General features: G+C 45.6%; 1 protein-coding gene across 13 annotated transcripts in view; it reads right to left on the minus strand.

Annotated features, from left to right (window-relative positions):
• Window positions 1-24,757, minus strand: part of TANC1 (tetratricopeptide repeat, ankyrin repeat and coiled-coil containing 1) — a 209,703-nt gene that overhangs the window by 22,939 nt on the left and 162,007 nt on the right. For all 13 annotated transcript variants that reach the window (XM_036237305.1, XM_036237311.1, XM_036237310.1 and 10 more), the window contains 6 exons: window positions 23,839-24,446; window positions 17,474-17,582; window positions 16,463-16,585; window positions 9,056-9,292; window positions 7,100-7,285; window positions 4,847-4,925 (listed from right to left, as the gene is read on the minus strand). In XM_036237305.1, coding sequence (XP_036093198.1) covers window positions 4,847-4,925; window positions 7,100-7,285; window positions 9,056-9,292; window positions 16,463-16,585; window positions 17,474-17,582; window positions 23,839-24,446 — 1,342 coding nt within the window. The remainder of the gene's footprint in view (window positions 1-4,846; window positions 4,926-7,099; window positions 7,286-9,055; window positions 9,293-16,462; window positions 16,586-17,473; window positions 17,583-23,838; window positions 24,447-24,757) is intronic.

A 24,757-nucleotide genomic window follows, 5' to 3' on the forward strand; every position in this document is an offset into this window, starting at 1 on the left:
CAACTAAAGTATTTTACCAACTAAAATAGCATGGACAACGTAAAGGAACATTTTACATGAAGTATCTCAGTCAGACTTTTACCTATGTCTGACGGGGCATCCGCTTTCAGAAATTAGGAAAGGGCAGCCCTAGGAAACGGTCAGCTGATGGGCAGAACGGCATCCTATCTGTGTGTGAAGCCGAGGACTCCAGGCCTATTGGCAGACCAGCTATCAAGCAGTAAGAAGAATTTCCAAGGGGGCGCCGGTGTGAGGGCACAGCACATCCTGGGGCAGGTGGTTGGCCTGACACTGCAGGGAGGAAGATGTTATGGATTCGAAGAAGGGGCGGGCACGAGCCATTCTGTCCTGTCAGTCATGACCGACCACACCAGGTTTGGCAGCTAATAGCTGCTCCAAAGATGCAGTCTAGTCCCCAACTACACTCACAGCCCATGTGCGGCATCGGTAACCAGGACGAGAGTTTTTAAGCTGGCCTGGAATCCAGCAGGACATGACCTGTGCTAAGACAGACACAAAGAAACCAGATTTGGTCCTTATGACAGCTGGTAAGGGGCTCCTCACCACGCCCCCCACCTCCACCCCACCAATTTCTCCCCAATTTTTCTGCAAAGTGAATATTACCTGCCCTAAAAATTACATGGCTTTGTTTTCAAAAAAAACCACTTCTCCTCTCAACACCTATGTGACAAGCAGCAGACCAGGACAGTGGCTCCTGACTACCAGGTCAGATAGCACCGACAGAGAACATCTCCATCACCACAGAAAGTTCTACTGGACAACACCAGACTAGACACAGTCACTATACACATAGGTGAACACAAGAGACACAGTAATTTCTGTTCTCCTGAAGCCCACAATTTAGGCAAAATAGCCTTTTACCAAATAAGCAACATTGACAAATTTATAAATGGTAAGTGCTAAGAATGGACGTGCAAAATGGCCTAAAGGGGCAGGGCTGGGGAAGGCACATTTGCAGGTAAAATGGAAAATGATGAACTAGAAAGGCCTCTGCTCCTCTGTGAAGAGCTAGAAGGTCTCACCAGAAACAGACAGGATCCTCACAGACTTGAGAGTTGCCTGGAGTTTGGAAACACAGTTCCTCTGACAATTCGCAACCGCATAAGGTCACCAGTTAGGTAGGCATCTGTGATCATTTCAGTTTGGGCTAATTCACATCGAACACTGACATGGAAACAGTAACTCAGGGCTGGACTTCGCAGGAGCCAGCACTGATTTGTCATGACTATGGAACGCCTTGAAACACAGATAACACAAGCATCTGATGGGTTCTTGTTGTGTTCCAGGCCGCCCAGAAACCATGAGACTGAGCCTGTCTGACCAAGTCCGTGAATGTCACGAAGCAAAGGGCCTCGGCAGCCTGGAGGGCAGAGCTGCTGGGGGGAGAGATACAATAGGCCACTTCTCAGGAGCTCCCAGCTTACTCCAGTGGGTCCCACTGCTTCTCCGCCTGAGTGAGCACGAGACGCACTAAAGAGCTACCAGACTACAGAATGATTTTGAAGGGCTGTACACGAAATGTCCAATAGAAGTAGAAAACAAATAGGCCCAGATGCTGGTGAAAAGGGATACTTACGTAAATTAAGCTCTCTGCTCTATAAAACAGAGATATTCTCTAAGTTTTCTAAAAGCTGTAGCTTACTGCAATATACCTTAAATTAAAAATTCTTATTGCTTTAGATTAGTGTTTTAAAAATCTATTATATACTCTGTCACTTTAAACTTAAGATAGGAACCATCTCCTTTCTGTGATGACGCTGATGACTCTGGGTCATCGGCGGGGAGACACACAAGGTATACTACAGATGCACAACTGTCCCCACTCCTGGCATCCCCATGTGGACTGGCGTGCGTGACAAGGGGCTTCACATGAGCCTGCTGTTTCCTGTGCCCCCTCCTCTCTGGCTATCAGCTGTCACCACCTCTCACCAATGGCCTGCTTCTTCCAATCAGCACGGGGCATGAAAACCACACTTTCACAATGTACAGCAGGGGTTCTCCTGGTGGAAAAGTGAAGGACTCTCTGCAGGGTTTAGCACCCCCACTTCTGGAACGTAGTTGTGAGAGGAGAGATGGGCAGGTAGCTGTGCTCCAAATAGGACAGAATCACTGCATGGAAAACAGGCCCTTCGAAGCAGGTCAAGGTGAGCCAAAAACAGACCCAGAAGACCCTGCCTTATAACCCTATCGGCTGGTGGTTTAAAGGCAAGTTGTTCACAGCTTGCATAAACTTGTACAAGGGTTCAAAGAGTAATAATGAATGGCATTATTCGTACAAAGCTTCCAGTTGTTCTGTCATCTTCCCACACCCTTAAACTGTGGCCGAGACAGATAAGCTCTATTCTAGTGTCTGAGGCAGGAGCCACCATTGACCACACCCAGGAATGAGGAGGACCAAACAAAACCAGGAAGTGAGACAACTGCTTTCACTTCCAAGGGTCCCTAGCAACTAGAAGCAGTGCACGGAGCAGCATAGCCCACACAGGCTGGGGAGCCTCCAGGTTACTGCTTGGTGAGGACGAAGACCATGAGCTGACCCACCAGCTCATGCTCTCATTATTGGGGCCTCTGTTCCAGGAGGCATTCGGGTCAGGTAACGTTGATTCTACGAGGTTGAATCCCAAACACAGACCTCATGGCCTGGGCAAGGTAGAGCATACTCATGCAAAGCCCAAATCTGCACACATTTTCTCATCTAAAACTTCCTCAGCAAGATTTCAACGTGTTCCTTTGACAACCACAGACCTGGAAATTAGGAGAGTTTGGGGTAGCAGACAACACTGGTCATTTTTGAAGAACACACGAGAAAGGTACCAGATAAAAAATGCAGAGAAGGGAACACGGATTTTATCGACAAAGAGTCCACAGAGAACCACTGGGGCCCTCTAAGCCTGAGAAGAAGTGCTTAGCTTTTTCTGGTTTAAATTTCTTTAAAAAGTCTCTCAAACTCTTAGCCGAGGAAATCCACCCTGATGCCTGCTGAGGAAGGGTGTGAAATGCTTCTCAGGCCGCAAAGTGGTCTGAAGGTTCTGTGTGAGGCTTTGGAAGGGTGGGGCTGAGCTATTATTCATCTTTTCATTAAGACTGATGGGAAGTCAGTGGTTTCCCTTACAGTCTCTTTAGCTATCAACCTAGCAGACTCTCGAGGGGTGGTGGGGCACTGAAATTCAAGACAGGTCACTGTGAGACATAGCGGATCACAAATGCAGTCCTTCTCTGGATTTTTCTTTCAGAAGGAAAAATCACCTTCCTTATGAAAGGCTGGAGAGTCCCCTCCGAGCTGAATATGTGCCGTTACCACTAGCAGCACTAAGCCCCATCACCATCATGGGCACCTATCATTAAGTGTCACCATAAGTTGGACACATTAGACAGCTGTCACAGTGGCTCTCTATTTGTCCTCAAGCCATGAGCCACCTGACACTACCTGGGATGCCTCTTAAAGAAATAAGAGTCCTGGGCTCCTCTAGACCTAATCAATCTAGGTACAAGTGTCCTAGGAGTTCTTATCATTAGGTATATTTGAGCCAGATTCCTTATGTTCAACACCATCCTAGAAAGTGGCTAATATTTACCTCATTTGACAAGAAGTCAAAGTTACTCGTCTAAAAGTGCTTTAAAGTAGGCAATGAAAAGGCGGATTCAGACCTTCCAGCAAGCACAAAGCAAAGCCACGCACGGACCCACTAGAGTACACTGCTGCCCATGACACGGTATAGAAGTGGATGGAAACTTCTTTCACCAAATTATAGAGCAGCCTGTACTATCTAAATGGGTGGGGGAAGGAATCCATAAAGAATTAAGGGCAATATTTAAATTTACACACATTAAGGCCCAACCGTAATCCAACCCCGTTTTGGGTCCTCCGCTCTCCCTGGAACCAGGGAGGCCAGGCCACCTCCTTCCTTAGCAATGCAGCTAGCATTGCAAGCCACACACAGTGGCTGCCCCAGAGGGAGGGTGCCAAGAGGCTCTGAAGTGCACCCTACCCCCTAAACTCTGAGGCTCTTCCTAAGCATGAGTTAGCTGATAAACTGTATACACTACCATTTGTTTTGATAAGAAACAATTAAGAAACTTTTGGAAATAAATCTGCAAGAGAAATGGAAGTCATATATAGTAAGGACATACACAGGACACAGCCTGGAAATGCATATTAACTTCTTATTTAATGCATATTAAACACTCTTTGATATAACATATGCTATATCTATTAAACAACTACTCATAACTTAAGAGTCTAACGTTCCTAATACCAGTTCAGTTGAATGGAAAATGCCAAAGCAGCATTGTCTATATTAGGCTGACAGGTAACGGACTGAGATCATTAAGATACGCTCCCCATGGGCCTCCTTCCCACACTACCGTTAAGCACACACCACCCCCACCCCGCACTGATGCAAATGGACTCAGTAAACTCGTATTCAGCTTTCAAGTAGACCCCATGAGGCCTGAATCCTGCTCTCATTCTACAAGGCAGAGCACCTTTGATTCCTCTGAACGTGGGGCTGGAAGCTCCTGCCTTGCTCACAGGAAGACCAGGTTGGTTAGGTTAAGAGCATACCTTACTTAGGTACTTTCTAGCCGATGATCACCAGGTGTACAGGAACCGCTGGTCTGATTCAAAATTATTCAAATTTTACATGATTCTAGAAAGGTTTTATTATTCATTACGGAAGTTTTTAAAAGCTCTAAGCTTCTAATGCTTCCTGATAAAATAACAACGGGACTATAGGCATCCCAAGTCATTCTTAAAACAATTAGGCCAAAATGAGGGCTGAAACACCAAGCCGGCCCAGCCTATAAGCAGCGGAATTATAATTACCTGTTTCTCCCCACAGCGTGTCGGTGCCATTGACGTCTATTTCATGTTCCTTTTCCAGTCCCAGTAAGCACTGGACCACCTGTCGGAAGTGGCAAGGTGATTTAATGAGTTCTCATAGCCATATGTCCTTATTATAGCCCACGTATCAAAGGAGTGAGTGTGTTGTTTTTTAAACATGATTATCTCATGCTGCACAAGGAGAGAAAATATAATGAAAACTGTTTTCAAGCATAATTCGTATGCTATTCACACTTCCACTTTGAAAAGAAAAAAAAAAAAAGCAGTGGATTTCAGCAACACCATTCAGGATTACCAGGTACTCAGAATTTTAATGAGTTCCAACATGACCCAAATATGCCAGCCTAATCAACAAAGGACATGGAAGATCATACAAAGAGCAGTTTCTGCATAAATCGCCGGAAGACGGTGAATCCATTTTCACAAGTAAAGAAAACGAGGCGATGTACATCTTTTCAAAAAAATAAATAGTAAGATTCTTTTTCGTACAGGAATCCTCCCCATCAAGGCGCGGGTTGGGTCACAGGTGTGGAGGCAGAGTGCTGGCTCGTGGGGAGACGAAGTGTCTGAGCCCTGAGCCAGAGCCAGGATTCGCTCCGAGCACCAGCAGCGACAGGAAAAGCCATTTTTCAGTCTCACAATCTACACTTTTAGCGGCAGGGTGAATAATGGTCCCCAAATATGTCCATACCTTTGTCCCAGGAATCTGGGAATGTCACCTTATATGGCAAGAGAGAATGTGCAGGTGTGATTATGACTCTTGAAATGGGACGATTATTCTAAATTACCCAGGTGCATATCTCATACACACCTCACATAATCACAGCTGTCCTTATAAGAGGGACAGGAAGAACCAGGGCAGAGGAAAGAAGAGATTTAAAAACTATTTATAGTTTTATTTTAAAGGAAAAATAATGAAGCTGTTACCTGGTATCATTTAACATTTTTACGAAATGTGTATTTTTTTAATGACATGAGTAGTTTTTCCAAAACTAAAACATACAGGTCAGTTGACTGGCATTGCCTCATATATTTTATTATTATTATTTTATGTTTATTGGGGTAACATTGGTTAATAAAATTATATAATTTTCAGGTGTACATTATAATTTGACATCTATATAGTCTATTGTGTGATTACCACCCAGGGTCTAGTTTCCTTCAGCTACCATATATTTGATCCCCTTTACTCACTTTACCCTCTCACAACCCGCCTATGTTGGACCCCCCTTATCCTGTCTACCTTTTCCCTCCTCCCCCACCCCCTATTCTCTGGTAACCACTAGTCCATTGACCATGTCCCTGTGTCTTATTTTTATAAATCTCTTTATGTCTATCCTAAGATAGCTAGCTGCACTCTCTTAAACATTTCTATATTCAATTTGTTGCAATATAATGCCAAAAATTAGCCAGCCTGCAGTACATATATGTGCATGTACATATGTGTGTGTACATGTGTGTGTGTGTGTGTGCATGTGTCTGTCCTTGTGTTTTAAATGCCAAAAGTCAGCCAGTTTTGTGACCAAATTTACTTTAAATCATTGTAGGAAAGAATTTTACTAAGTACAGAGTGAGAAATACATGGAAGGGAGAGGTTAAAATACTATTAAATTCACAGACACGGGTCAGGAGATGACAATTAAATCTTCAAACAGGAATACGACATTACCAGAATTAAGTGCTCTAACTACTGCATGAAGTTTTCCTTCAGTGCAAGAACTGTGAATGACAAGCATTCTTACATGCTTATCAGAGCATTAAAGTTCTATTTTTAAAAATCCTTCAAATACACAAGAACGATTTTAGAATTGGGATTCCGTATGATTATTTTTAAAAGAACACAAGGACAAAAGAATGAACCAAGCAGCATAAAAGTAAGACAGGAGGGTAAGAGGGTAAAAGTAGAAAAGGGAAAGGAGAGAGAAACAGACAAGGAAGAGCAGAGAATGAACGTCACAAATATCACAACGGGCTCCATGTGGGAGCGGCCTGCCCCCTTCATGTGAGCACGCACGTGCACCTGCCATGGTGGTTTTTCACTCACAGGAAAGGTGTGATGCCAACAGATCTTCGCCCATGCTCAAACCAACTGCAATTTCTTGAAATCCTCATTTTCTTTCATTCCTTCCATGCATCACAGGCTAGCAACTAAGAAGGCGACTGGCATTAAGCATCCACCCCACTGGGCTCTACAGCATTCAGTTACCCAAGAAGGAACCTCGCCATCCCACTCACCGAGCTGTGGCCCATGCTGGCAGCAGCTGTCAGCGCCTGCTGCAGGGCTTGGCTCTTCTTCAGTATGCCTGGCGGGGGAGGGCCTGCCGACCACTCACAGGTCAGTAGGTACTGGAGAATGTCGCAGTGGCCCCTCAGTGCACTGTGGACCAGTGCACACTGTCCTTTCTTATCCAAGTGGTCCACCTGGGAGGCAGGGGTAGGGAAGGTCAATTTAGCATCACCTTTTCTCTGAGAACACAGGCTGTACTACAAATGCTGAGGGCATACCCCATCCACTGCATATCCACATTCCAGTGCATCTTTCTGGAGAGCTCTGTTTCAATTCCTTCATTGTAATGAATGCACTGTTCTAGGCCTCTGGTTCACTGTGTATAACTAGTGATCACAGGACACCCTCTTCACTCCCAGTGTCATCTAGCAAATGACTGGGCACTCCGAGTTCTCTGGGGACCATGTGTGAGGACACAGACAAAACCTTTGGCCAAAGCCCCTGTGCTTCTCAACTTTAGTCCCCTGAGTGTAATATTCTACATCTGCTGTGACAAGCTACAATTTGGGGAGCAGAGCAGTTCTTTAGTCACTGAGCCAGGAGAGCCAGTGAAGAGAGGAATCTGGAAAACCCAGCTCTGAACCGAGGAAAGGCAGGAATGGACCCTGAGTGGCTTCTGACTGAGGAAGAAAGGAGGCCACGTGCAGGCAGGCAACTGGGCACATGTCGGTATGTCAAATATGGCCAGCCAGCCACAGAGTATGAGTGTCTGAGTCCTGTGTACCTCCGAAAGGTCCGAGGGCAGCAGATAACACGTCATTCCTTGTCTACACCTGGGACTACTGGGCTGGAAAAGGGCCCAGCCTCTCCTCACTTGCAAATGCTGGGGATGTTCTGTGCCCCTGCCCAGAGGCTTTGCACCAGCTACCTACGTGACCATCTCCCTTCGCCTACAGGGCGTACAGCTGTGATGTGCAGGAGCCTGCTAGCCCCCAAATAAAGCCGAGCCACAGTGTGGATGTGGACATGGAGGCATGGTGATGTGCGAACGTGCCCACTGGGAAGGCTTATCTGCAACGGTTTCCTTCTTCCATGAGCTAAGGTTCATCAGTCCCAAATACTGTATTTTTGAGAGAAAAACCAAAAAGGCTCCCAATGTCTCTTTGAACTTTAAATATCCTAATTAACTATAAAGACAAATATCAGTGATTTATTTCTATTATTATTTTATTATTCTCTACCTTCCCAATTAAATGCTTATAAAAAAACTAAACAGAGCTACTCTGAGCTTTGCACAGTTCTCATTTAATCCATTAACACTGACAGTCCTAGATAACTTGTTTAAAAATATTCCATTACTTCATATTAGTGTTAACACATTCACTTATTTAAGGCTCACACAACAGCCCTATGGTAGATAACTGTTGTTGTGCCTATCTTACATATGAGAAGCCTGACGCAAACAGGCTAATATCCTAGCTGGCACGTGGAGAAATGAAGGATTCAGGCTGCCTAGACCCACAGAACTCATGTTATTCTTTAAAAGAAATGGGATAAGGAGAGAAAAATTATCAAACATTTAAATCTTTCAACCAATCAGTGCTGTGTTAAATTCTGTAATAACTTCTAGGTGTACACTTCCAGGCTTTTGAAAGGATTGCCCTACTATTCATGCCGCTGGTGGCCAGGGGTCTCCCTGTTATCCTGCCTCCCCCTTTGACAACTTTAATCAGAGTGAGAGCTTAGGAGAAAACCACACGGCCTCTCGCTCTCCAAAGCTGTGCATTCGCGCACCTACATCAGGCTGAGCCGCGCCTGCAGCTCTACCCTTTCTGTTTATGTGGTGACTTCTGTTCACTGCAGTTCAACAAAGCGGAGACGAGGAAAACTGGCCCAGTTGACAATTCTAGCAAAGCAGGGATGTGAAGATCTTTCCCCACCCACTGGGGCAGGCTGCTGCTTACCTTTGCCCCTTTCTTGACCAGCAGACACACCAGCTTCATGTGGCCTGCAGCTGCCGCATAGCAGAGGGCGGTCATGCCATTCTCTGACATTCCCTCCAGGAAGGCGCCAAATTCCAGGAGCAGAGTGACCACTTCCTCATGGCCGAGGTGAGACTGGACGCACAGGATCGGGGCGTTATTTAACACTTCTGTCCTGTAGTTCACGTTGGCCCCTCCCAAAATCAGGAGACGGCTTACCTGTTGGATAACATCCCAACGAGATTAATTTCTCATGTAATATCACAACACTTGCAACTACATTCGTTGAGAAGGGCAATATCCTCCTTTTGATCCGGTGGTTCTCAAACCTGAATGTGCACCAGTGTTACCTGGAAATATGTTGAAAATGCACATTCTCGTTGGTTAGAATATAGTCGTGCAGCTGCAGTGGAGGAGTGTGGAGGTTCCTCATGAGCCAGCAATCCCACTTCTGAATATATTACCAAAGGAAATGAAATCAATCATCAAAGAGATATCGACGCTGCCTTGTTCACTGTAGCATTATTCACAACAGCCAAGAGACAGAAGCAAACTAAAATGTCCGTCGATGGTTGAATGGATAAACAAAATATGGTATGCACATACAATGGAAAACTATTCATTCTTTAGAAGGAAGGAAATTCTGACACATGCTCTAAAAAGAAGGAACCTTGCAGACTCGCTAAATGAAATAAGCCAGTCATAAAAAGACACATACGATATAATACCACTTATACGAGGTACCTAGAACAGTCAAATTCAGACAGAAAGTAGCATGGTGGGGGCCAGGGGGAAGGCTAAGTGAGAGCTGTTCAAGAAGTACAGAATTTTAGTTTTACAGTGAGAAAATTCTGGAGATCTACTACACCATAATATAAATAAACTTTACTGAATTCTACACTTAAAACCAGTTAAGACAGTAAATTTCACGTTATTTTTTATTTTACCAAAATTTATAAAGCACATTCTCAGGTCTCACCCCCTGGACTTGTGGTTCAGTAGGTTTGGGTGGGGTCTGAGAATGAGCCTTTTTAATGACTCCCAGCTGACACTGATGCTGATGTTCTGGGTACCATACTTTGAAAAATCACTGCTTAATCTTAATAAAAATAGAAAACTCATTTTCCTGGCAAGGAAATAATCACAGGATTAAATAATTAACAGTGAAATAACAAGGCTGAAAGTAAATGAAAATACTCTCTTTTCTTCCCAAGAAAGCGTACCTAAAAATAAAAGCAGGACACATGAAAATGTTTGCGTACCCTTGCGATTGTCAGCAGCAAAAGACTCCCAGAAAATAATCTGCTTTTTCTAATTTCTACATCCACTACCCGTGTAACTCCTTAGATCCAGATGTCAGGAGAAATTTATCTAAAGATTTTAAAATAAAATCATTGATTACTTTATGCAAATTGTAGCTATACTAATATTTTCTGCATCTCCATATCATTGAAAAATTAATACTCCTTTAACACCTATCAAGATGCCCACTGCATTTCTTCAAACAGTTCCCTTCACTAGTCTCGACCAGCATCAATCACGCCCCTGACAGACCCTGGCAGGCCTCCCGGGCTGCCCACTAGGTGTGAAAACCACAGAGACTGTGTCATTCATTTGACTAGAGACACAATGGGATCATTTAAAGAAACAGAAAGATGGTAAGTCATATAAAATTCAAGTTATTTCAGTGACATGAGTCCGTAAGAATAGCTGACAGAATTTTTACAAACTGATAGAAACTAATGTTATTAGGTGGTAAGACCACAACGAGGAGTAGTGAGACGGCACACAGACAAGCACGAAATCTGAAGAGTCTTGGCTGTTGCTGGAGCTTGAACCCCACGTGATCCCCCCGCTCCCTCTCTGACCGCCTCTCCCACGCCTTTCTCCTCACTTCCCCCACTGTAGCCACACTGGGCCCGGTGTTTGTACTGCAACCACAGCAAGCAGGGCCCAGCCTCTCAGCCTTCACTCTTACAATTCCCTCTGCCAAGAATGCCCTTCCACAGATACAGGTGGCAAATGATCACTTCCTACAGGACACCAGAGAGAAAGAAGTCCCCCCACCCTATAAAAAATACTCCCACCACTCCTCTCACACGCACATCCTTGTCCACACACGACCACACCCCCACGCATACATCAACCCCGGCCACCCTCCATCCCCTCCGCACACTCCATTCTCCAGCTCAGCCCACTGCACCAGACGCTGGCTGTAAGAGTCCAAAGTTCACAGAGAAGAGTGGCAAACAAAGGCCCTCCATGACGGGATGGCCCATGTGTCAGATCCCCCCGCCCAGCTACATGACAGATCGTGTACAAGTGCTGATGAGCCAGTGCCCGCCCATCGGAAGGGACCGTCTTTGAGCTCCACCCAGGTTGGCACCAACCCGGCTTCCATTCTCCCACTGCCAGCCGGCACTTACGTATGGAAAGGCAGAGAACACGTGGATGAGAAGTCAGAAAAGGTGTCTCTGTCCTAACACTGACACTTAACGCACGACCTAATACCTGCTGAGCCTGCTCCACAAATGTACATAGGTTCACTCTTAAATGAACACCAATCTCAAATTATGACTTGAAACGATTTTAAAATTGTTAGGTGCTATACAAAAGTAGTAGATTTTAGAAAATCACTTCCCTTTGAGCAGCTACCATGAGTATGGAAAGAACAGGCTAATACTGCTGGTGAAATACTTGGAGATTTCATCAAGACCTAGGAAAAATCGATTCTCAGCAAGAGTATGGAAGAACCCCGTGGTGTTTTCAAAACACACATAACATCTCGTCACTGAGGGGAATGTCAGGCTCAGGTCACCACAGGACAGGCAGGAATGGACTAAATTCCCTGGTGACTCTGACAGCCAGTTACCCTCTCGCCTCTTTTATCAATCCCATCCCCTCTTGAGGATCAAGTCTAAGAGAAACAGATGCACCACCCAATCTACCTGGCAAGCACTCCTTGCCAGCAATGCTGTAAGGTGCACTTTCAGTACTGTCTCGCTGGATACAAGACACCACCTGGACGGTAGGCGCTTAAGGGCAAAGCTTTCCTAAACATGTATGCAATTCACACATCATCTGCTTCCTGGGAAAAACATTTCCTTTCTTGGTACAATGCTGTAGGTATTTTTACCACTTAACCCCAATTGGTCTGTGGATCTCTCCCTAACTCATGGTTCTTCACCCTGCTGCATACTGAAACCACCTGGGAGCTTCAAAGTTTCCACCGGGCACCCCACCCTTGGAGATTCTGACTTGGCTGGGGCTCTGAGCTCCCCAGTGATTCTACTTGGTTGGCAGCCAGGGCCGTAAACACATCAGGTGATAGATGCACCTGTGGAACATGGCTTGCTCCGTGCCAGGTACCCTTCCAGCTGTGATTTGGGACAAGCTGCTAACTGCCTTCAGCCTCATCCGAAACATGGAGATAAAAACAGTTTCATCTCACTGGATTGCTGTGAAGATTAAAAATGAATGTACAACACACGCGCACACAGCACTAGTACAGCCCTCGGCATCCTATAAATGCTAAATTAATATTGCTATTGTTACAGTTGCCTTCTATGGAATTATTAGAAGGGAAAAGAGCCCAGGTCCCTGACCCTAGACAGGAGGGTGCTCTGCCAGACCTGGCACCTAGAAGTCTGGCCTCTCCGGGCTGTCCACCAGCACACTGCAGCAGGAACCCACAAGCTTCTGACAGCACCTGGACCCACCAGAAACTCAGGCAGCTCTCCTTCACCACCAGCAGGCCTGTCCAGAATGCTTCAGGTGCCTACAGCAGAGTCTTGGCTTCCACAAAGGAGACAAGGTAGTAATAAAAATAACTCGCTTGACCATGTAATAAATGCCTAGTATTTTTCCAAGAGCTTTAACATCAGATTTCCCATTGCTATGAGACAAGATCTTTATTCCCTTAATTTTATAAGTGAGAAAACAGGCTCAGAGGGGAAAAAGCACAGAACGGCTCTGGGCACAAAGCTAATAACTGTCATAGAGCAGTCCCAAGGCAGAAGTAGGAGCTCTAGCTAAGATCACTCTGTGTTCAAAGAAAGGGTGGAAATAGTTCATCCTCTACATTTTCTTCTAACTACATGGAAATTTTCCAACCATCACCACCACAGAAACTCTCCTTGGATAAAATCTGGAAATGGCAATATTATCTATAAACTTCTGGATATAATGAATGCAAGAAAATAAAACAGGGGGTTGGGCTTGGCAAAGCAGTATGATCATGAGAAACAGAAGAGGCAGTGGTCAGCATGTTCGCAAAGCACAAATTCTAGCTTTCCCAGTAGTATATTGGAGGTTCACACCCACATACCCGATTTAAAATGTGTGCTGCCTGTTATGCAGGATGTGACTGGACCCTATCAGCCCAGAGGAGTAAGAACGAAGTCCATGCCTAACTTCTGTGTCCTCCCCTCTCCGCCTACGGCTGAGAGAAGAATCACAACCTGAATTCTCCTCGGTCACAGCCTTGGGAAGCCCATGGCTGGCAGCCAGTCCAATGGGACAGTGTGAGCACAACAGGCAGCTGGACGGGAGCCTGGTGTCACTGGTGGCAAGGGCCCTAGTGGGCCGGCCAGGGCCTGGGCTGGCGGGATACTGGCCTGGTAACAGGAGACTCCATTATTAGAAGTCGCTGCCTTACTAACTAAAATTAAAATTCATCTACCAAGTAATCATTCCCAAGCAAGTCACTTTAATTTACCAAAGTGGCAAACTGCAATTATTGCTCAAAATGACATCCGTTCCTGTATGACAACATTTAATACTCTCTTTAAAAAGTGCCTTAATTGCATGCATAATTTTAAATTACTGTAATTTGTTCAAGATTCTGTGAAAACCCTTTCTATTTTCTTCTTGAAAGATAAAAGAAACAGAAGGATAATGGAAAGCCTTAAAATTTTATAACCAAGTTATAGAATGTGGGGAATAGTGTAGACGTAGGTGACATTGGAGTGCTATAAAACAAAGATGAATGACTCTTAAAAGTACATGTATGTTAAAGAAGAAAGTTTATCATCCCAGGAGGGTCAAGCTTACTACATTATGACGCTGTACCTTTTAATTTTCTGTCTTAAAAACTCATATTCAAAAGAGTATGACACTTCTCATTTACTGTTTTCCACATTAAAAATAACTTCTGTGCCCATAATTATTAAAGAAGTGAAAATAGATATTGCCATTATTTTTTCTTCCTTGCCGTCGTTATAGAATTATAATAATTATAAAGAAGCCAAAAAATATATTTTTAGGTGAAAGATAAAACAATTATAATAACCTCAACCCAATTTCTATAAAATCTAAGTGAAACAAAAATTCTTACTGTGACTTCTCCATTACACGAAGTCTAAACTCAGCTGCGCTCTCCACTATGCTTTTGGAGTAATTTCACGTAGAACGGAAGAGCTCCCTTTCGTCAGTCGAAGTAGCGCGAACGTAGCTCCCCTTACACTACAGAAACGACTTCCCGTCCACCCACCCCGTGAACTTATAGGTGGGGCTCAGGTGGGGCACAAGCACTCAAACTCAGTCTGAAGAGTGTACAAATGTGCGAAGGAGCAGGGCAGAGCACGGGGCTCCCAGAACCGGCCCTCCGGTGGTGCTCTGCTCCCGGGCACCTGGCTGAGAGGTGTGTCAGGCTGAAATCTGATGTGCCGTGCCCCCTGCCCATCAAGCCTGAACCCTAACAGGGGGCTGAGTTCACGTGCACAAGGTGGCTCTTATATTTTGCAAAGAAACTGTGTGCGTCTACCAGGAGGTGGACACCGAGGCCGGTATTAGACAAGAGGGCTCTGGATGAGCTGCCCCCAAAGCCAGAGCCCTGCTAGGTCCTTCTGACATCCAGGATCCTCAGTCAGCATTGTTACACCCTCCCCTCAGGAAGTGGTGATCTAATGTACATACAGCACGGTGGCTATAATTAACAATACTGTATTGTAGATTTGAAAGTTGCTAAAGAGTTCTTAAAAGTTTTCATCATAAAAAAATTTCTAACTGTGGTAATGGATGTTAACTAAACTTATTGTGGCAATCATTTTGCAATATATACAAAGATTGGAACATTAGGCTGTATACTTGAAATATGATGTCATATGTCAATTATATCTGAATTTTTAACGAAAAGGGAGTAAGGGTGAAAAAATACACCAGGAAGGCAGGAAAGGGAGAAGAACGGCAGAGCAAACATCTACCAGACACGGGAAGTGCTTGGGAAGCCCAAATCCCCAGACACGCATCCAAGGTACGATTGCTGAGGGTAGGGTGCGCAGACAAAAGGGAAGGAAAGGCAAAGAAGTCTCTTGGGAGCGTCCCCCACAGCACCATCTCTGGGGCATGTGGCCCCCTTCCCAGGTTCGGTTTGGTTTGATGAACCAAAGTAACAAAAAGACATATGCCCAGAAACTTCCAGGGCTTTGTTTGTCCTTTGCTGCCTGACCGCATCAGGCCATCCTCGTGCTACTAAGAGGCGAACAGGTATGACTTTTTTCATGCAGGTGACTGACGGGGAGGACCCGACTCCCTCAGAATCCGCCTCAGAGCTTCTGCAGGCAGCCAGGCCTGTCAGGGCCTGCGGCCGAAAGGCCTGGAGTCTAGCAGATATGTCAAGCAGGTAAGGAATCTAGAATGCGAAACATTTATGATCTCATTCTACTTTGCGTTGGAAAGGACGGTTGCAAGCTGCTATAACTGAAACCAGTAATTCCCACACTCTTTGTGGGAGTTAACCCTTCTTTGTTGCCTTAACCAGATACTTGGCCTCTGTGTGCTTTGGATTCTTGGACTGTATTAAAAGAGGACAGAAAACCTACACTAAAAAGCTCAGCACGATACTGTGGCATGACAACAACTAATCAAGACTGAGGAAGCTCTTGGCTCAGCAGTGGGCTGACCCCGACATGCTTCCCATGGTCATAAATACACGTGTACATGAAAGCTTTAGTAATAGTTTTCCTCTGTGTACCCATTGCTTTGTGTCACTCATCAGTGCTTCATTTCCTATGAACCATAAAGAGATAACCCAGATTAGAAACACAAGACACTCTGAAAATCAATTTTCTTGGGAAATCTCCCTCTGACCTTTGGTTGCCTTTGTGAATTGCTTCCTTATCACATCCGCTCTCAAACAGTCTCCATGTGCTCACATAGCAGCCCCCGACCCCCTGCATCTTTCTGCCCGAGCGAAAGCTAACCGTCTAGAGGAGAAATGGTAATAGAACATTCAAGTCCGTGTGATTTACACCAAGGAAAAGGCATCGTCAGAAGCTCCCCCGCCTCCTGTGGCCACCACCCAGTGCAGCGGGAGGGCAGGACTGCTGGAGGGATGGCAGCAGGCGCCAGGGCTGGGGCTCTGGCTCTCCGTGCAGAGGGGCTGCCTACCTTCACATTGGGGGTGTAGAGATTCCTGAGAGAGGCGAGGGCAGCAGACAGCCCCTCAGTGCTGTACCCGATCCACAGGGCCTGGAGATGGCTCGAAGAGATTCCTATCTTCTTACTGAGGCCCTAGAAGCAATTAGAGACAAATCAGCCTCAAGAGCGGCTTTCCCACCCACAGCTGGCTGTGCCCCCAGAGGGTGCAGACAGGAGGTCACGCATGGTAAATGCTGTGTCGCATACAAAGAATACCCGGATCTGTGAGCCTTCCCTTCCTAAAACCAAGGATTGAGGAACCAGCCTGCCTTCGCTACATGAACTACATGTCTGGGGAAAAACACGGAAGATGAGGAGAAATGATCTTCTCCTTATAGAAGTTCTCCAGTCAATCAGAGGAAGAATAAATGATAGAGTATCACAATTCTGTAACACCAATGAATGAATGAGTGGTTGATGGCATCACACCCAGAGAAGCAAACATAAACGTTGTGTCTCCTGATGCAAGAAACCCCATATTAGACTTATATAGAGTTTAAACTCTAAGTATGCCTAGAAAGTAATCATGATACCCTGGGGGGCGGGGGGGGGGGAGGAGCATGAAATCAAACCTAAATCTGATTAAGCTTCTGGATACAATTAACAAATGATAGGAAATAAAGAGGAGAGATGAACATGTTAAACTAGATCATGAGAAACAGGAACACAATCAAAATCCAGGTGGCACAAAACTAGAGGTCAAGGAGACAAAAAGGAATGAATAAAGCGGAAACTTTAGGTAAAAGGAAGCTTAAAAGATTTAAAAGGGAGAGAGTAAAACCTGACCATAGCATCTGGACACACACTTGAGTGGTTCGAAGTCACAACTTTCAGGGAGAAGGGAGGGGGTCGTGTTTGGGATGCAGCCCTTGGAGGGCTCTGAGAAGACTGATGAGGTTGTGGAAAATCTCCAAAACCAAAAACTCCAAAAGACAGCGACGATCACAAAGACACCCTTCCTCACAGCGGCGCGTGTCTCACCTTGAAAATGTGCGCCTTCAGGATGTGGTGGCCGAGCTCCATGGTCTGCTGGCGGTTCAGCTTGCCCTCTTGCCGAGAGAACATGAATGCCAGGAGAGCGTGCCCATTCCTAGGACAAGCAACACAAAGGCTGGTAACAAAAGACCCACAAGTAAGAACATCGCCACGCCACCCCTGAATCACTCTCCTCCTGACACTCTGGCATCGCCACACAAAATGCGGGAAAGCTGACCCTTTACAAAAGATGGCTGTAGTGCTGTTTATTCTTCAGATCATTTTAAGGGCTTTCTCTGGATTCCCCCCTCTGTGGCGTGACCCAGACAGAAGCCCCAGGGCAGGGCAGGTCTTTATCTTTGGAACCAGCCACTGTCTATTCCTCATCTATCTCTCTCTCACCACCTTACTTGATTTGTCTGTCGTAAAAATGTAAACACCACGAGACTAAGGGTCCTGTCTAAGTTACAGATACAGTCACCATACCTAGCAAGTGCCCAACACTTAGTACAAAAATATGTTTTTTTGGACGGATGGATGGATAGATGGACAGATGGAGCAGAACCAGCACTGGACCTGGCATTCAGTCCTCCCCTCAGGGTAATCACCTTGTGGAGCAGACCTGGGCCAAAAGGCAAGGCCTTATAATGGGAAGAAAAACCACACCGTGGATAGTAATGACTCATGACCAGAAAGAGCTAAATTCTAAGCGTGAATGGACTACACACCCTTGTGGGAGGAAAAAACTAAGATGTATGAGGGGGTTTGCTACATGTGGGCACATGGTGGCTATCCAACTGTCACCACCAATGAATCCCCCACTAATCCTTTCACGGAAGAGCCATCCTACCCATTTTTCTCTTTATGCCTGCGGGACTCACTCTGAGGACTCCATGCCATTGTCTGAGCCAATTTCTTTGGAAAAGATACCAAGGCTTGCTTACTCCAATAGCAGTGACTTCTGTACAGTGATAATTATTTTCATTTCTATCAACCTGACAATTGTGAAGTGCTGAATTTAGGGTGGAAAGCGGGTAATTGTGAAGGAAAAGATAAACATTATAGAAAGAAATTCATTGTCCTAAATGTGTTTTCCGATAGCTGCTAAATCTAGATGATTAAAAGCATGAATCATAGCAACGGTGTTTGTCCAGATACGTGCCTGTTTCTCAAACAGGTTATAAATGAAGTCAGAGATGAGGAAATATAGGTAGGTGGAGACGAAGAGGTTGATTTTTATGCTACAGGGGAAGTCAGGACTTTTAAGGCCACGTTGCTACTGAGTCTCTAGTCCATTGGCTTATAAAGGTCTGGAGCTCTCCCATGAGCACATACACAGTGCCCCATGCACGTACTCCACCTCCCAAACTTCGAGCTCGGGTTTCTCCTCTCAGGTGAGAGCCTCTCGCAATCCACCTCTCCTGTTCCCATGCTCTCACAGAAATCACACTCCACCACCTTCCAGTGGTCCAGGCTCCCACACCCTCCCTAGTCCCCATCCATGGCCTGGTTCCAGGGTTCAACCTGGCTCACATTGCTCCAGGCAGGACCATGGTCCCAAACACGAGCTAAGCCATCCTCAGTTGCTCAGTCTGAACTCTGTGGTCACGCCAACTGTATCCACAACAAAAAGATGCTAAGTGCCATGCCTGGCCCTTATGGTGTAATGACCATGCACCCTTCGGTGGCCAGGCCAAAGGTCTCCAGTGCTCTCAGCTAAGTACACGGCTTCCTCACTCTCGCTAGACAATTCACCATGCAATCACTGAATACCTGTGCTCCTCTATATCCAATCTACCTTTTCTTCCTGTTCTCCTGGTCTTGGGATCACGAGCTCCCTTCTAAGTCTACGGGCATTCATGAGTCTGTCCATTTCCAAAGCTTATGTATCAAGATGTACTAAATGCCAGATGCAAAAATTTAACTGAATTATTTCATTAATCTGCACAACCCTGTGAGCTACTAAGTACTGACGCCCCATTTGTTTACATGATGGAACAGAGGCCTGGACAGGTAGGGGATTTGCCCAAAATCACATGGCTGAGCAGAGATTTGAATCTCAGTCTACTCGGTGTGAAAGCCCATGCTTTTAACCAGCAAAACATGATTATTCATTCGTTTGTTCATCAGCATCCCCCTCATAACCAGCGTCATGCGCGATACTGGAAATTCCACGGGGAACACCGGAAGGTGCTTCCCCTGAGGAGCTCTCAGCGACTGGAGGAGATGCACGTAAACAAGATGAAATCCTGCTACGATGGTGCTATGAACAGACTCAGTGGCAACACAGAGGCGGCAGGCTGCCCCGTCGCTCAGCCCCAATTCCCCTGCATTCCCAATTTCTCCTCCTTTACAGACTGTGTTTCCTCACACTGTCATGATGTTTCCAACGGACACACTCTCGTGTTAAAAACACAAACAAAACCTTTGCCCATGGACTCAAACAACCCCAAACCTCTCTATCCTTTCGCTGTTCATCCAGGACACTGGCGCTCTCCTCTCTCGCTCCTCACGACCCAATGGGAGGCGTCTCCTAAGGATCTAGGACCTTCTCCTGAACTGAAGAGCCAGTGGCTTCCTCTCAATCCTCATAGTCCTTCACCTCTCACGGCACTTACACTCTAAATCCTCCATGTCCCAGCAGGCCAGCACCCCCTTCCTCTAACTACCCTTTCTCACCAAGTCCCACAGCCAGATCTCCACCAATGATATCAAATCTTCAACTCCAACTTTTCCCACAACCTTCAGACCCCACCTGGCACTGGAACTTGTCTACCTAGGGGTTCCACTGACCCCACAAGCTCAAACTGCAGAAAACAAAAGCAAGCTCCTGCTCTGCAAACCCCAGGCCAAGCCACGCCCATCTATCTCACATCAGCGCAGCCTGTTTCCACCTCACTGTTCTATCCCAAAGCTAGTGTCCACTCCTGTCACAGTGGTTCTCACGCTCCACACTTGCCACGCTCCTGTCCATGTAGGTGATCTGCACTCCAGAACCTTCGAAGATTCTCCAGAGATGCCAGGCCCCCTAAGCACGTCCTTCTGTTAGCTCTTTCTATTCCTCTGTTCCACGACAAAGGCTCCAGCCAAACTAGATATGTCGTTGCCAGAACACGGCCTGCTCATTCTGATGTGATGCCTTCCACAGCTCCTCCTGTCTGCAATAGCCTTATTCCACCTACTGGAATCCTAACCATTCATTCCTCAAGTCAGTGACTTGTGGGAAACACAATGGATGGGAGACTGTTCTAGATTAAGAGAGTTCTTGTGTAACCCTAACGAATCGATGGATCCAGGAAATCGTCAATGGCTCTGAGGGACAGTGAGACGTGAACTGACTCCTGATGAAAGTGCTCACTGCCGCCCATTAATTATCTTTGCAAAAGACATTTTCTTAAATAAAATTTGATCAAGCCTCTAGATCTCACTACCAATCTATAGAAATAGAGGTGATGAACACATTATAAACCACCATGAGAACACAATCAGCAAAATTCAGATTATGGGAAATCAACAGGACAAACTATCCAGCTGCTCTTTTTAAACGAATAAAATGCAAGGAAAAACCAGAGAGAGAAAGGAATATGTAGATTAAAAGGGAAACGATAAAATGCATTTTATGGCCCTTATCTGATGGAGAAATAGATGTGATGATATCAATGAATTGGTATTAATATTTTAGCTGTTGTAATGGTATTTCAGTTAAGTATGAAAACGTACTCTTTTTTAGAGGTGCACAATCAATTATTTAGGGTAAAATGTCAAGAAGTCTATAATTTATCTCAGCAAAAAAATAACAGACGGAGCAAATACTGCAAAATATGAATCATGTTGAAGTCTAGGTGATGTGAATGAAGGCTCTGAGCAACTCTACTCTAACTTAGTAATTCTGCTCCTGGATTCTGACCTAAGAAATAATTAAAAATAGGAAGGGAAGGAAGAAGGGGAGGAAAACCTCATAAGTACTTCTCTCATGAAACCGCCACCGTCATAAAGCGAGGAGATACTTGAATTTTACAGATAAGACTAACTCTTGGAGAATTAAAATAATTTGCGCACAAGAATTACACAAGGTACTACTGGAAACAGGATTTTAAATCCAGACCTCCCTTATACTCTGCTGCTTTCCTATAAGGCACCAAGATATTTACAATAGGTTCGTATGTGTATAAGTAACTCAGAAACAACATAAAGGCCCCACAATGTGGGTAGGGTGGAGGACATTAACATTTGCCTCCTAGGAGGTTTGCAGAGCCATGAAAAATGACACTTTACTAAGATTTACAGACAGCTTGCCAAAATGTCCACGATACGTTAAGCAAAACAAGCAGAACAGGAATTTCAATACAGAAAAGATAATGTGGAGAATGTTTAAATGCACGGAAAGGGGCAGAAACAAAAAAACGAAGTGTCATTATTGCTGGGTGTTGAATTCTTTTTCTTCTTCTAATTGGGGTAAATTACAACTAATAGAGATGGGAAGAGAAATGCTACCCATCTTTCAAGGCCCAACCCAAATGTTCCAATGCATGTGAAACATTTTCTAGAACTTGTCTCCTCCAGCAGAAGCTTCTCTCCCTTTCCTGCAGGCCCGTGTGCAGTGTGGCTCCCTGCCAGCACTGTCACTGCCGGCCTCACCCGCCCTTCTGTGTGGGAAGCCCTCAAGAACTGCGCCCTTGTCACAGGAATGCCTGTATCTGCCACAGGACCCTGCACGTTGCTGATCTGCAAAAGTCATTGCGGAATTATATGCAATAGCTTCCTTCCACCATCGTTCTACATATTCTCTGTCTGCCAAATGAAGTTCAAGAACTATAGATATTTTAGGTGAACGCTGACTTGCACAATTTCAGGAAGCAACAACTCCTTTGTACTCCAGGTGCCTCTCTCGCCACAGCCTAGTCCTGGCCCTCCCCCTGGTAAGTCCCCACACCTGCTTATAGGAACACATCAGTGCTCGGGAGTACGCGATTGCAGGCAACAACCCATTAGTCACCCACACTCAGCTCTGCCCTAGGCTGCATAACCTCATTGCCACTTACCACCCAAACTGGAGCAAAGCTTAACTGTGACTACAGTCCTACTGCCTCAAACTCCAGGAACACATCTACACCTACTGCTTAAGTCTTTCAACTTGTTTTTATGTCTCTACAAACCCAATGACAGACTTTTCCCAGAAAGTGATCTGACTTTTCCTAGAAAATGACTTGGCTGTGTCAGAACATGCAGTTTGCCCAGTTATTATGGTCTGGCCCAATAATCTGGGAGTTACGGTTTATTACCCCAAAGCAGGTTCAAAAGATAAATTTTTAGCCCAGTGTCACCTAAGAAAACAACAATATCCACCATAGGAAATGGCAGGTAAAACTATTAGGTCAACGTTGTTGATATTTGTGGAGGGAGGTGATGTGAAACTCACAAGTTCTTATTCATTTCTGGACCCCAATAACTGGTCAAACGCCCAGAGGGGACAGTTTAGCAGCTTGCCAGACCTTTTACAAGAGTTAAGAGCAATTCTGACTTAGAAAGAGCAGAAGCTATTCAAGAGGGCAAAGATGCAGGCCACGCCAGGCTCAGGCAGAAGTGGTGACCACGAGCGTACCCTAACCCAAAAGCACCCACGCCCTCACATTCCCCGACCTCTCACTCTGACTAGCACCGGGCCGTGTGGCAGGCAGGCTTACCCTACCCCTCTACTGGACAGTGAGAAGAGCATCTAGGCCCAAAGTGCTGTGAATCCTCAATGGAACCTTTAACTGCCTGAATGAAGCTGCCCCACTACCATCTCATAAATAGGGCATCAGAGACCTGAACCTCAATCCACTTATTCCCAGATCCCAGTCTGTTAACACTTCGATGAACCACAAATATAAAACGAGGCAGCCAGACGTGATCACTGTGCTTTCCTCTAGGCCCATAGACACATCTGAGTCCTGGGACAAGATGCTACGTGCTTAAGAGACGGCAGGTGATAGGTGGGGCTGGGGGTCCAAGACAGTCCCACAGACCCCCCAGCTGAAGAAAATGAACCGAGGACAGCCTCTAGAGAAGCTTGCTGTTCCCTGGAGCTGATATCATACTTTCCCATCTCATGTGACCCTTGTGACAGGGATGGAGTCTAGAAAAGAATGGATGGCAAAGAAATAGCACCCTGTCATTGTCTAGCTTCTCTTTCATCTAAACATACTGAAGAATCCTAAAAGACTGGCTTTTGTTTAGAAGCAGAGTGAATTTTCCATTGCCCCTCCTGAATTATTCATTATGCGTTGCCTTTCCATTAAAAAAAAAAAAAGTGAATCGTGCTTGAAATTCCTTCCCCAAATGCACATTAGACTTCCCGCAAAGAGCTGACAGAAAGCGGCCTGTCATACCTGGGCTCGCATAGGAAGGCTGTGTTTTCACCATCTGCTCTCCAAACGAGCCACTCCCTGAAGGACGGGTGGCAGAACATGCGAGTTTTGTCTCGCCTCTTAATGAGGAAGCAGGAGAGGGCATCCATCCTCTGCTGAAAGTCTTCCCATCCCTGCTCCCCTTGTATGTGGCCAGCATTAATAGCCTGAAAAATCTGCTCGTCTGTCATGGGGTGAAGGGATGCGAGGGCCACATTTAAAATCGGAAGTGCCCTCTCAAAGGCGGACTGGGTCATGAACTTCATGTTGCACTGCAGCAGATAGAGCTCGGATAGAGACACAGGCACCACCTTGTAGCTGGCACTTTTGATGACCAAGTGTCCCCTCTGGAAGAGGTCCAAGGTGAGTTTGAGGTACAGGTAGGAGCCGAGGCTCCGCAGCACCAGGTGGCTGCTCACTTTCCCAATGAGGGCGGCATCAGCCTTGCCATTTAGGGAGATGTTGCTGAGGATGTCCTGGCTGCTGTGGACCCTGTGCTGGACGTAGGCATGCAGGTCGCTATGAATGTCTTTGTTGTCTGGAAAGTCATCTAAGGAAAGCTTGACGAATGGCAACGCACTCACGATTTCCTACAAAAAACAAAAAACAAAATTAAAAAAGAAAACAAAACCCACAGTGTCACTCTGCAGAGATTTCTTTCTTTATGTCTGCATTTCAAACCGGATTCACTAGTTTTCTTTCAAGGAGGATTTTTGTGGATTACAGGGGCTCATTGTTTTGTATTAAAACCTGTAATAGGATAAGACGAAGATAAAAAGCTTATGTGAAAGAAATCCTGATGCGAGATGGAATCAGTAAAGGCTTTCCCGAGGCCCTGATCCGAGGGCTCAGAGCCAAGTGAGACGGAACAGCCCCAGCAGACAATGCGACCTAGCCATAG

This window comes from Rousettus aegyptiacus, unplaced genomic scaffold (assembly GCF_014176215.1).
Source record: "Rousettus aegyptiacus isolate mRouAeg1 unplaced genomic scaffold, mRouAeg1.p scaffold_m13_p_2, whole genome shotgun sequence".
Taxonomy (NCBI): domain Eukaryota; kingdom Metazoa; phylum Chordata; class Mammalia; order Chiroptera; family Pteropodidae; genus Rousettus; species Rousettus aegyptiacus.